General features: G+C 43.6%; 1 protein-coding gene across 2 annotated transcripts in view; it reads left to right on the top strand.

Annotated features, from left to right (window-relative positions):
- Nucleotides 1-13,335, top strand: part of LOC147013595 (unconventional myosin-XVI-like) — a 216,530-nt gene that overhangs the window by 182,707 nt on the left and 20,488 nt on the right. For both annotated transcript variants that reach the window (XM_085855525.1, XM_085855524.1), the window contains exons 30-31: nt 133-352; nt 1,069-1,245. In XM_085855525.1, coding sequence (XP_085711651.1) covers nt 133-352; nt 1,069-1,245 — 397 coding nt within the window. The remainder of the gene's footprint in view (nt 1-132; nt 353-1,068; nt 1,246-13,335) is intronic.

Genomic DNA, 13,335 nt, shown 5'->3' on the forward strand with positions numbered 1-13,335 from the left:
TAATTAACCAATTTGCAAACTTCTCTGAAATCATGAGTGCAAAGCTTGCAGTAACTCTAACCAATAATTATTCCGTTTTTAGAATGACATTTTAAAAATTTATCCTTTGCATGTGAAATATGTACACCACAGGGCTCCCTGCCTCGCAGGCTGAATGTGTCCGTAAGCAGAAACCAACGCCCATGCCCGTCCAAACAACCTGCCTTTGATCCTGCCTTCCCGTGGAGCTCTTTTCCAAGCCGTTCTCCACCTTCTCTCAATGGGACTGTCACCCAGTTACTAAAACATGAAGGCAGTGGAGAAATCGTGACGACCCAGCATTCATCTCCACAACGAAGGAGCAGTGACTGCCGTGAGTTGAGATGGGAAGTGATTATGAGTGAACATTTGGACAATTTGCACTGATATAACACGAACTTACAGGCATGTGCTCTTTGTTGGTTTTTAGCTCACCTGGACTTTAGTCCGATGAGCTTATGCGATGGAGCAGTGAGTTAGTGAGTGAGTCAGTCAGTCCATAAAACTCGTCATTATCGCTTGAACCAAACACACAATTTTGATGAAACTTGGCCACAAGCTTCATATCTGATGCTTAACAAAAGTTTATTGAGCGCATCAAAATCTGCGCTCATTAAAGGGGTCTATGGTGGTTGGAGGGGGGGGGGTTGACCCCACAAAATAGGTATTTGCTCTTCTCTGAAACTACACACACAAACTACCTAACTCCAAGTCACGGTGGGAGTACCTTGTCAAGTCCATCTCTTGTGAATGCTCCCTCTCCATCCCATCCCTTACCTCAAACACATTATAATTATGGAGGAATCAATTTATTGCACATGTGTTTCTGTATAACTCAGGATAAAATCAATAAACTTATTTGAGCATTGATGACTGTGCTCGAAGAGATTTTTGACTGTCTTGTGAAAAACAAATTTGTTTGCAGCCGCACATGTTAGTGAGGAATACAGTTAATCCACATTCCTGTTATTGTAGCATTGTGAGGATGATGAACAAGGTTATTTCTGTGTAGTTAAGATTTCATTCCTTTTCATTTCTGCACCTGCACAGCGAGGTATCGGCCGGATCACCACAGTGATGACATCTACATCTCGGACCCCTTGTTACCACGAAAACACGGTCCACCCTTGAAACCAAGGCGTGACCCAGCGACCCGCCTAAGTCAATCGGCAGAAGCTGTAGGCAGGGAAGATCCACCCGATGAACCACCAGATTCTGAAGGAGCAGGTGAGATAATGCTTGCTGATGAAGATTTTGTTCAGGTTAGACGTGAAATTGCATGTTCCATTCATGTCCTCAACAAAAAAAAATCGCTTGTAATTCTTCATGAGCTCTGATTATGAATCATTTGAGGAGAAACTCGTCAAATTTCATGAAAGTTTATTCCCGCTTGCTAACGATGTAATCCCTCACGGGACGGCTTGCCAGCTCTCCTCTTGGTGGGAATCCATTCCGTTTTAGCTCGCCTGTTCGAAGAACAGATAACTATATCGATACCCCCGGCGTGAGCGTCAGCGTCAGCATGAGCGTGAAAATGTTAAAGTTTTTGGTGCAAGTTATTTAGAAGCTTGCCATTCATTTAATATGTCTACTAGGATGCTGATATTTGGCATGGAGGTTCTGTTGGGGTATATTATTGATGTAGTGAAGTTGATATTAAAAAAGAATTTCAATTTTTTTTAATTTTTTGACCTGTTTTGAACTTAACTTTTTTGTAGCACATCAACGTTAAAGTTTTTGGTGCAAGTTATTTAGACGCTTGCCATTCATTTACTATGTGTACTAGGATGCTGATATTTGGCATGGGGGTTCCTTGGGAGTATATTATCGATGTAGTGAAGTTCAAATTAAAAAATAATTTCAAATTTTTAAAATTATTGACCTGTTTTGAACTTAACTTTTTTGTAGCACATCAACGTTAAAGTTTTTGGTGCAAGTTATTTAGACGCTTGCCATTCATTTAATATGTGTACTCGGATATTGATATTTGGCATGGAGGTTCCTTTGGGGTATATTATTGATATAGTGAAGTTGAAATAAAAAAATTCAAATTTTTTTTAATTTTTGACCTGTTTTGAACTTAACTTTTTTGTAGCACATCAACGTTAAAGTTTTTTCCTTTCTAATGTTTTTATCTACCACACTATTTTTTACTGATTACAATATACAAATACATGTATTGCTTTAAAATTATTTGGATCAGACTTCACTGCAATGCTTTCTAAAAAATTTTTATTAGACTAGTCTTTTTAAAACGATAAATGTATAAACAGGCGAGCATTGGGTGGCATTGACACCAACTCTCTGGTTATGATTACCCGTGTGCCCGACATGGAAAACATTATTGTCTGACCTGATGCCTTTTTGGTTCTGATGCCGAGGAGGTACGTGTTTATTACACAACTATGAGCTTTGGCCTTTGGCTAAGTTGCATGTGTATTAGTTTGACGAGCTTTGTTGGATGATGTACTTTGGTTTTTGGGGTTGAAGTACGAGTGCTTATCTATGTGGTGTTGATTGTTTCATTGTCGTTGTGTTTTTTAAAAACTTTTTTCTTTATAAAAACTTCTCTCAAGACAGATTGATAGTGAGCCAGAAATGTGTCAGTGGATTGTTTTCCTTTTTCAGCTCTAGATGGGGTGTGGGGTGTGAGTGGTGTGGGGAAGGAAGGAGCCAAAAAAGGCATTGAAAGCCTGTGTAGGTTGATGACACTGCAGGTTGCAGTGTCGCAGCTATCACTGCTTTTAGCTGGTCCTGTCTTCACTGATGTAACGAAGCAGGAAGTTACATTTTCACTTGAATAACACCTTTCCCAGCTACAATTGAAAAAAAAAACACATTGTGTAATGGATGCCGAAACCAGGTGGATATAGGATATATTCCCCCTGTTGGTCAGGACCCTTGCAGCAAGTTCTGCCGTGGCTCCTGGGTTCACAGTCAACACTCTCATTATGGTACTACTGAATACTGCAAGACCCTGACATTTGTGATGGATACGTTCCTGAAAAATGCCGCAAATGTCGAATCCATGAATGCCAGGGCATTGTTTCAATGGGAAAAAGTGGGACTGATTTATTATCTTGCCAAAACGAAGTTTTTGCAAGATATATTAGTCAGCTTGTATGTTTTTTTTTTGTTTGTTTGTTTGTTTGTCTGTAATCACGTATAAAAAATTCTGCAGAGCACAGTTATCATTGGAAATTTTTGTAACTTCGCATATCAGAGGCCTATAGAGGTCCCTTTCAGCACACAAAATTTTGAAGGTCAAGGTCAAAGGTCAAGGTCACTTTGTTCCAAATCAGGGGAGTCAACGAAACCCTTATTTTTTTTTGAGTAATTTTGATCGGATCGTCTTCAAACTTCATTGGAATATAGTTCATGGTCTGGTGCTCAGCTGATTAATTTTTGGTGGCGATTGGCCTTGACCTTCATATGTTTTTTTTATTATCTTGCCAAAACGAAGTTTTTGCAAGATATGTTAGTCAGCTTGTATGTTTTTTTTTTGTTTGTTTGTCTGTCTGTAATCACGTATAAAAAATTCTGCAGAGCACAGTTATCATCGTAAATTTTTGTAACTTCGCATATCAGAGGCCTATAGAGGTCCCTTTCAGTGCACAAAATTTTGAAGGTCAAGGTCAAAGGTCAAGGTCACTTTGTCACAAATCAGGGGAGTCGACGAAACCCTTATTTTTTGAGTAATTTTGATCGGATCGTCTTCAAACTTCATGGGAATATAGTTCATGGTCTGGCGCTCAGCTGATTAATTTTTGGTGGCGATTGGCCTTGACCTTCATGGTTAGCGCCCAAGGTCAAACATATTTGACCCCAAGGTCAAATTTTCAAGTTTTAGGAACCATATCATGTAGTACCTCAAATTGAACACCTCGATGAGTGCTTTCTAGATATGTCAAGCTTGAGACATTATGATGTCATTTGGTGACATTATGAGGCAAAAGCATATTTTTCATGATTACTCTGTAGAACGATTCTCATCGGAATCTCTCGTAGGCAGATATTCCTCAAGGAGTCGCTCCTGGTGGATAGCAGCTCTGTTCACCTCAGTGTGACCTTAAAGAAGTCACACGTGGTCACCTTTTGGCAAGATACGGGTCACCCTGCGGGTGACATTGGTTTATTTATTTATTTTCCTTTCAGGACGATCCACCACCCCTGATATTAATTCAGCCTGGGAATTCTTCCATAGAAGCCTGCTCTCTATTATGCACAGATTCATCACATCTCGTCTTCAATTATCTTACCCATCCTTCCGCTCTTGGTACACTGAATCCCGTGGAAAGGCAGTTGCTTCAAAGCAAACTTGCATTCTCAGCATGAAAGGCAAATCCAACTGAAGGCAACCTCAGATCATTCCACAAAGCCCGCAGCAAATGCGTGTCTACTCTCAGGAGAGGCAGAAAACAACATCTGTCCGATCTCAAGAATGAACTTTCAAACTTGTCTCCCTCATCTAAAACCTGGTACCACTTTGTCAAGTCCGTCTGTTGCATGCTCCCCTTCCCTCAGATCAAATGGCACCACACGGAGGATGCCCAGTCGGAGTCTGGCTCATGGCTGAGAGTGACACCCATTAGTTTTACAGACGGAACCTCTTTGTGAGGGTTGGTGAGAAAGTAGGTGCTAGCATTTGCAGTGCGGTCTTTTCGGAGGGAAGAGACTGAGTTTGTGGGATTTCTCAGGATTGAAAGACATATTCCAAGTGTTTGACCAGTTTGTGATTTTGTCAAGGTCTGAGGAGAGGGGAGAGGGTGCTGCCTGTCTGAGACAAGGATGAGGGATGTCACAGCAGAGAGTAGAGTCATCAGCAAATAGATAAAGAGGATTTCCCAGAGTCAGAGAGATCATTGATGAAGATTAGGAATAATGTGGGGCCTGGAACACTGCCTTGGGGGTAATCCAGCCTTGACAAGGAGAGGAGATGAAAGGGTTCCGTTGAGAGCCACATGTTGTCTACGAGAATGGAGGAAGTCAGTAATTCGAAGAGGGGAGTTGGCCTTGGATTCCATTTGAAGAGGCAGACAGTTTGGAGAGCAAGGAAGGATGCCAGGCCATATCAACAGCTTGAGATATGTCCAGAGAGATGGCCCCGATCTCATGTCTGATATTAAGGGCCTCGACTATTGTTGTGAGAGTCGAAGCAACATGTCCAAGGCAGAGTGACCTCGTCTGAATCCGAATTGACGATCTGAGGTGAGGCTGTTGGAGAAAAGGAATGATTTTATGTCAACTGCGATGATGGATTCCATGACGTTGCTGATGATTGGAAGTAAGCTGTAGTTAAGGGGATCCGTTTTTGCACCTTTTATGTGGTGTTGTGATGTTGGCTGATTTCCAAGCAGATGGAAGACAACCTTTGGTAAATGACAGGCTGAAAAGGGCAGAGAGAGAGGAAGTGCAAAGAGCAAGAGAGCAGGTTTTTAGGACATATGAGCTAATGCCGTTTGGTCCAGTTGCCGAATCAGTCGAGGGTTGCCAGAAACTTCCCCATCTTTTCAGGTGCAAAAGACAGACTTCAGGAACAATTTGTTACGATCGGGAAGGTTGGGTTCAGAGAGTTGAGGGGTTAGCGACACAAGAATTTGAAGCAAACACAGAATTGAGGGATTCGGCCTTCTCACGAGCAGAGCCGGCTGTGGTGCCATTTGCAGTGAGGGGAGGGATGGAAGGGGAGCATACACCAGAGACGGACTTGACAAGGTAGCACCAGGTTTTAGAGGAGGGAGACAAGTTTGAAAGCTCATTCCTGAGATTGCACAGATGTTGTCTTCTGGCTCTCCTGAGGGTAGACACACACTGGTTGCAGACTTTGTGCGATGACCTTTGGTTGGATTTGCCTTCCAGGAGGAGAATGCAAGTTGTTTTAAAGCAACTACCTCACCATATGATTCAGTGTACTAAGAGTGGGAGGATGGGTAAGATCATTGAAGACGAGGTGGGATGAACATGTGCATAAGAGAGAACAGGTTTCTGTGAAATAATTCCAAGGCTGAATTAGTATCGGCGGCGATGGATTTTTAAGACCAGTCGTGAAGTGGAAAAAAAACAAAAACAAAACATAAATATGCAAAGCACGAATGTAGAAGCAGGTCACATGTTATAAACCGCGAATACGCAGGGTCCGTGAATGTTGGAGTCCGACAGTATATACATATATATTATCGGTGCCTTAATTCCAACAGTTAGGGGTCCGCCACTTGGATCCGCCTTGTTCATTCCCCTCCATCATCCACATCTTAATCCCCTGTTCTTCAAATCTCTTTCCATGACCTCCCTGCACTTTAATATCTGTTGTCCTCTTGATCTTTTCCCTCGAATTAGCCCATCTCATGCTTTTTTGATTGGTTCTTCATCCTTTTTCCTCATCACGTGTCCAAACCACACCACAACCTACTCTCTTCACTAACCTTCCATTTTGCCCGTGCTACCTTCAGTCTATCCTGGATTTCTGCTTCACAACGTCCCCCTTCCTTGAGTAATGAAACAAGGTATTTGAATTTGTCCACTCGTGTCAGCTCTCCACCCCTTACATCTACAATCTTGACCTTCTCCACACCAGTCTCACCAGAGACCATTACCTTTTTACCTTTTTAGCATTAACCTTCAATCCCTGCCTCTCCAACATCTCTTTCCATTCCAGCATTCTTCTCTGCTGCTCTTCCTTTGACTCTGCTGTTAAGACAAAGTTATCTGTGAACAGAAGCTCCCACTACACAGTCTCTCTATCTCTGATGTTGTCACTCAGTACATCCATCACTGTTTCACAAAGGAAGGGACTCAGAGCAGAGCCCTGGTGTACATCAACCTCCACTCCTTCCAGCATCTTTTCCTGAATCCATCTCGTGATGAAAATCCCACCCACTGTTCACATTCCTTGCATGAATCCATACTGCACCTCGTCTGTCTTCACAATGTCCCTTAACCTCGGGTCTACAATCCTCCCCACTATCTTCATCCCTCTATAATTTCCAAAGTCTAAGATTATTATTATACTCTTCCTTCAATCATTTGGTATCTACTCCTCACTTCACACTTTCCGAATCAACTCCACCATCCACTTAACTTCCCCGGTTCCCCGCACCTTCACCAACTCGACTGCAACTTCAGATGGTCCACAGGCTTTCCCGCTTTTCCTTTTGATAAAGTGTTCTTTCCAACCTCCTCCTCCTCCTCCTCCTATTGAACCTCCTTCACGAGTCCCTCGGTTTTCCGTGCCCTGTCAGGGCCTCTCTCTCTCGTTCTCCACATTTAGTAATCTTTCAAAGTAATATTTTCACCTTTTCTTAATTTATTCTTCTCCCTGTAGTATCTGACCAGCATCATCCTTCACTGTACACACTCCCCTGAGTCCTGCTTCTGCTATTTTACTCACTCTTGATATTCTGTTGATGATTCTCATCCCCTGGTGTTTCCAAATCATCACACCATTATAGTGCTGCTTCCCATCTTGCCTTGCCCACTGTTTTCTCTGCCTCACTATTTATAGTCGAAAACCCGTCTCTCACTTGGTCTTCTCCTGTAGTTTTGCATTATTTACATGTCATCGTTTTCCTTTTAATCACATCTTGTACTTCCTCATTCCACCACCATGTCTCCTCCTTCGATTTTCCTCCATCCGTTGGTACCACCATCTTTTCAGCTGCCTTCACCAGGACTTCATTCACATTCTACCATGATCCTTCTACTCCTCCATCTTCATACGACTCGCTCAGCTTTCTCTGGACTTCCTCTTCGAAGAGGACCAACTTCTTTCCCGTCAGATTTCCCAGTTTAACGTTCCCCTTTTTCATACTCACCGTTTATGTTTTGTTCTCCACCTGACCTCCATTACTAACAAGCTATGTTGGCCCATCCCTGCTTTGCCCAATATAACCTTGCAATTCATAACCTGCTTCTTGTCGCTCCCTCTTACCAAGATGTAATCAATCTGATACTATTCCCTCCACTTTTGTCGGTTAACAGATGTTCCTTTTCTTTCTGAACCCTGTACTGTCAGACCCCGCTATTCACGGATTCACTATTCACGGACCGAGTGTATTCACGGGTCATAAAGTGTGACCTGCTTCTACACATTTACGCTTCGCATATTCATGGATCGTTATGGCTCCGCTGATGAAGTTGGCAGAGGCGTTATGTTTTTGGGTTGTTCATCTGTGTGTACGAACGTCCGTCCGTCCATACTAATTTTCTCTCTTTTCTCTGCAACCGCTTATCTGATTGACCCAAAATTTTCACCATAGGTGCGATTGCTCATGTGGAATGTCACAATGATGATTATGACATCATAGATCAGGTGGTGTGGCAGCCATGTTGGAAAAAAGTAAAAACTTTGAACCTCTGTATCTCCGAAACTGCTCCATGGGAAAAAAATTGAAACTTGGCACATGTGAAGTACTCCCCATGGGAAACGAGTGTGATTTTTATTTTTTTGATAATGTCATAGGTGGTTTCATTATGATATCATAATTGCATACGCCGTACACTTTATCTGATCAGTGTGAAAATTTTAGAGGGTCATTTAGGAATGATTTGCATGGGAGAAAAAATTGATGACGTCATTGGTAACTTGGTTCGATAGCCTTTTTCTTTTTTTCTTTTTCAACATAAAAGCCTTCAAAAATCTTCTCCAAAACGGCTGAACAGATTGAGGGGAAACCTTACAGGTATGATTGCCGATCCATGAGGAACAAAAAGTTCTCCACCTATTTATTACATCACAGGTCACATGGTTTGGCAGCTATGATTTTTTGAAGAATAAACCTTTAAATATCGTCTTCTTCAGAACGGCTTGACAGATCGAGGGTAAACTTCACCCACATGTTCCCCAAGCCTTGGGGATACCAGAGTATTCATGAATAATTAATAGGTCACATGGTCTGGCAGAAATATTGGATTCAACAAATATCTTTTAAAAATTTATTATCTTGAATTGCTTCATCAAATGATGTGAAATGTCACAATTATGGTCCAGTAGTCACGGGGAATATATGTTTTAAATTTCAACCTGAAGGACACATGGTCTCCATCCATCCATTGGGACCATACTCTGTGCAGAGAGTTGGTGCTGCCTCAGCAGTCTCCTTGGCTATTGGGCACAATCCTGGACAGGTCGCCACTCCAACACAGGATACCAGTATGCTGGCACTCATTTTGCCGACCTCAGAAGGATGACAGGCAGAGTCAACCCCACCTGGTGTTAATTCAACAGCCAGGGGGGATTTGAACTCAGGATCCAAGGACCCTGTACATCCATCACTGTACATCCATCACAGGATCCAAGGATCCTGAGTCCATCACCCTATCCATTAAGCCAACATCAGGCACACATGGTCTGGCAGCCAGAATTATTTAATATTTTGAATCTGGGTTTATGGATTTAAATCAGTGGTCCCAAACCTTTTGATCCCACGGGCCACATTCACTACTCCCAAGGATGTTGGGAGCCAGAAAAAAATTGATGCATTTTATTGAGAAACTTGATACTGAGAAACATTTTCAGAGTCAATGAGAAACTTGATGCATTTTTTTCAGAGTCATTGAGAAACTTGATGCATTTTTTTCAGTCAATGAGAAACTTGATACTGCTTCTGCTCTCCCAGGATCGAGTTGATGTTGGGCACCAGATGGGAAGAAGCAACACGAAGAGTGTCTTCCAGGTGCATGTCGGACAAGGCATTTCGGTTCTTGTTCTTGGAGTACTTCAGCTTGCTGAAGAACTGCTCGCACAAGTATGTTCTGCCAAACATGGAAAACAACTTCTGGGCATGCTTGATCAGGTTGGGGAAGGTCTGGCTGGGTAGCCCCCTGTAGAACTGGAGTTCCTTCTCCAGGGACTGGGCCTTGATGTCGATGTCACTCTTCAGCTCGATCAGCTCCTCCTGCAGGTCCGTTGGGGCTTGCAAGGGATCGAATGAGAAGGGCATTGCGAAGATCTCGAAGCTGACTTTGTGCTTGCAGAAGTCTTCGAATTGTTTCTCGAACTCCTTCTTCAGACGGGCCACCTCTGTAGCATACCTCTCACCATCAAAAACGGTCTCATCCTCACCGTGCTGGCCCTGCAGAGCAGTGAAGTGGTCGAGTCGGCCGGCACGCAGTTGTGACTCCCACAGCTCCAGCTTGTTCTCAAAGGACTGGATGCAGCCATAGAGGTTGTGGACCAGCTTGCCTCTTCCCTGCATGGAGACGTTGAGGGCATTGAACTTCTCAGTGATGTCAATGAGGAAGGTGAGGTCATCCAGCCACTGGGAGTCTGAGAAGTGACCGACTGGCTGGCCCTTCATTCCCAGGAACATGGCCAGCTCGTCCTTAGGCTCAAAGAAGCGCTTCAAAGTGCGGCCCCTGTTCAGTCACCTCACGACTGAGAAGTACAGGATATCCCCGTAGTTTGCATCAAGCTCCTGCAGCAGCTCCTTGAACTGACGGTGGTTGAGAGCATGCGCACAAATGTAGTTGACATTGCCAATGACCTTGCTCATGACGTCCTTGAAGCCCAGGGTCTTGCTGCAAAGGTTTTCTTGGTGGATGATGCAGTGGCACCAGATGAGGTCGTGCGGCAGCCCCTGACGGCTCAACTCGTCCATGGTGTGACCCTGCAGGCCCTTATTGGTGCCTAACATGGCAGGGGTGCCATCCGTGGTCATGCTAACCAGCTTTGTGTAGTTCAGGTTGGCCTTCTGTAAGGCAGCGTTGCACTCGTGGAAGATGTCCTCACCAGTGCATGTATCCTTCATGGGACAGAGTGCCAGCAGCTCTTCAGTGATGTTGAAGTCCATGTCGACTCCCCTGATGAAGATGGCCAGCTGTGCTGTCTGTCATGTCTGTGCTCTCGTCCAAGGCCAGTGAGATGGCCTTGAATTCGGAGGCAAGGACGCACAGCTGCTTCTTGAGGTTCCTGGATATGCCTTCAACTTTCCTCGTGATCGTCGTGCTACTGAGGCTGACCGAGTTGAAGATGGTGACCTTCTCGGGACAGATGCTCTGCACAACAGCTTGAAGACACTCCTTGACAAACTCGCCATCTGAGAAAGGCTTCATGCAACAGGCAATTATTTCCGACACCTTGATGCTTGCCTCCATGGCCCTCTTGGAGTCATTGCCCTGCTTGGTGAAGATGTTCTGCTGCTGTGAAAGCTTAGACTTCAGTTCATTGGCCTTCACAAGTCGCTGGTTGCCCTCAAAGATGTTGAACCTCTCCCCATGTGGCCGGCAGTGGCATTGTGTAAACCCCTTTAAAATTGCTACATGGAAATGTGTTTTGATTGGAAAGTCCTCACGGGCCGCAGTAAAAGGGCTCTGGGGGCCGCAGGTTGGGGACCAATGATTTAAATCATAATTGGTACAAGTATGTATAATGATATAATGTTGGTGGAGGCATATCTCGTGACATCACGACATTGAAGAGTAACATTTTGGTTTATTATTTATTACCTTCGCAAACTTTGTTGCGAAGGTTATGTTTTGATCGCTGTGCATTTATTTATTTATTTGTGAATATGTGTTTGTTTGTTTGTTTGTTTGTTATTCGCATAACTCCAAAAGTGTTGAACTGAATCGCAGCAAATTTGGTGGGATGATTGGTTATTATCCGAGGACCATTTGATTAGATTTTGGGAGCGATCGGGTCAAAGGTCAAGGTCAAGGTCATGAAAAGGTCAAATTCGTCTTTTTACCAGAGCGCGGTCAATTTGTACCCAATTTGCATGCAACTAATGCCAAAATGTTCAGAATTCAATGCCCCATCTTGTGATATGTGACATGACACAATGACGTAATAACCCTTATTAGCGGTTGGGAGTCAAAGGTCAGGGGGAGTCACGACATTGCAAAATGTGCGGTTTTAGTCATAACACGGTCAACTCTAATCCGATTTGCATGAAACCAACACCAAAATGTTGACTGTTCTGATCCCCACACTCTAATACCAATTACAAAATTAAGAGTACAAAGGTCAAGGTCGAGGTCATGAAAAGGTCAAAATCGTCATTTTGCCATAGTGCGGTCGATTTTTATCCAATTTGCATGCAACCAATGCCAAAATGTTGTGAATTCAATGCCCAATCTTGTGATATACGATATGATACAGGAAATTTAATGTTTTTAAGCCATCATAACACATATGAGATGGTAGATGTGGTATGGGATTAAATACCCTCACAATCAACGGTTTCTGGGGGGGGGGGGCAAAATGTAGCGTTGGTGAAGGTATGTGCTCTACTGAATCCCCGGTCTCGTTTATTTATTTTTTACACTTTATGACTGATCTCCTATATCAACCTGGAAAATTGGAAATGAGCCACATGACAGCATTACATAAAAAGTGCTAAAACAGATCCCCTTGACGATAGCCCAATTAGCTTATTGTTCTTCCCATCATTTGGAAGGTCATGCAATCCATCATCACAGTTGACATAAAATCATTCCTTTTCTCCAACATCCTCATCTCAGATCATCAATTTGGATTCAGACCTGGTCACTCTACCTTGGACATGCTGCTTCTACTCTCCCAACAATGGTGAAGGCCCTCAATATCAGACATGAGATCAGAGCCATCTCTCTGGACATATTTCAAGCTTTTGGTAGTCTGGCATCCTGCCTTACTCCCCAAACTGTCTGCCTGTGAAATTCAAGGCCAACTCCACTCTTGCATAACTGACTTCCTCCACTCTCATAGTCAACGAGTGGCTCTCAACGGAACCCTTTCATCTCCTCTTCCTGTCAAGGCTGGAGTACCCCCAAGACAGTGTTCTCGGTCCCATATTATTCCTAATCTGTATTAATGATCTCACTGACTGTGGAAAATCCTCTTTATCTGTTTGCTGATGACTCCACTCTCTGCTGTGACATTCTTCTTCCTTCAGACAGGTGGGCTGCAGCCTCTTCCCTCTCTTCAGACCTTGAAAAAAACATCACAAGCTGGTAAAACACTTGAAATAGGTCTTTCATTCCTGACAATCCTCACTATCTCTCGCCAAAAGGACCGTCTGGCAAACCCTCTTACCTCCATTCTAAACAATCCTCTTGAGGAGGTTCAGTCATTCAAACTCCTGCATCTCACTGTCAGCCATGATCTTTCTTGGGGAAACCACATTTCAAAGTTGGCCTCCAAAGCCAGCCGCCAACTGGGAATTCTCCGTCATACAAAGTCCTTCCTTAGCACACCTGAACTCCTATCCACCTACAAGGCCTTCATCCACAGATGGAGTACTGCTCTCCCCTCTGGGCTGGCACTCCTGCCCCACATCTTGCTCAGCTTGACGCTTTGGAAACCAAGGCCTTCAACGTCATTTGAATCTCTCACGATGA

This window comes from Eptatretus burgeri, chromosome 14 (assembly GCF_056783735.1).
Source record: "Eptatretus burgeri isolate ZD-2024b chromosome 14, Ebu_testis_v1, whole genome shotgun sequence".
Classification (NCBI taxonomy): domain Eukaryota; kingdom Metazoa; phylum Chordata; class Myxini; order Myxiniformes; family Myxinidae; genus Eptatretus; species Eptatretus burgeri.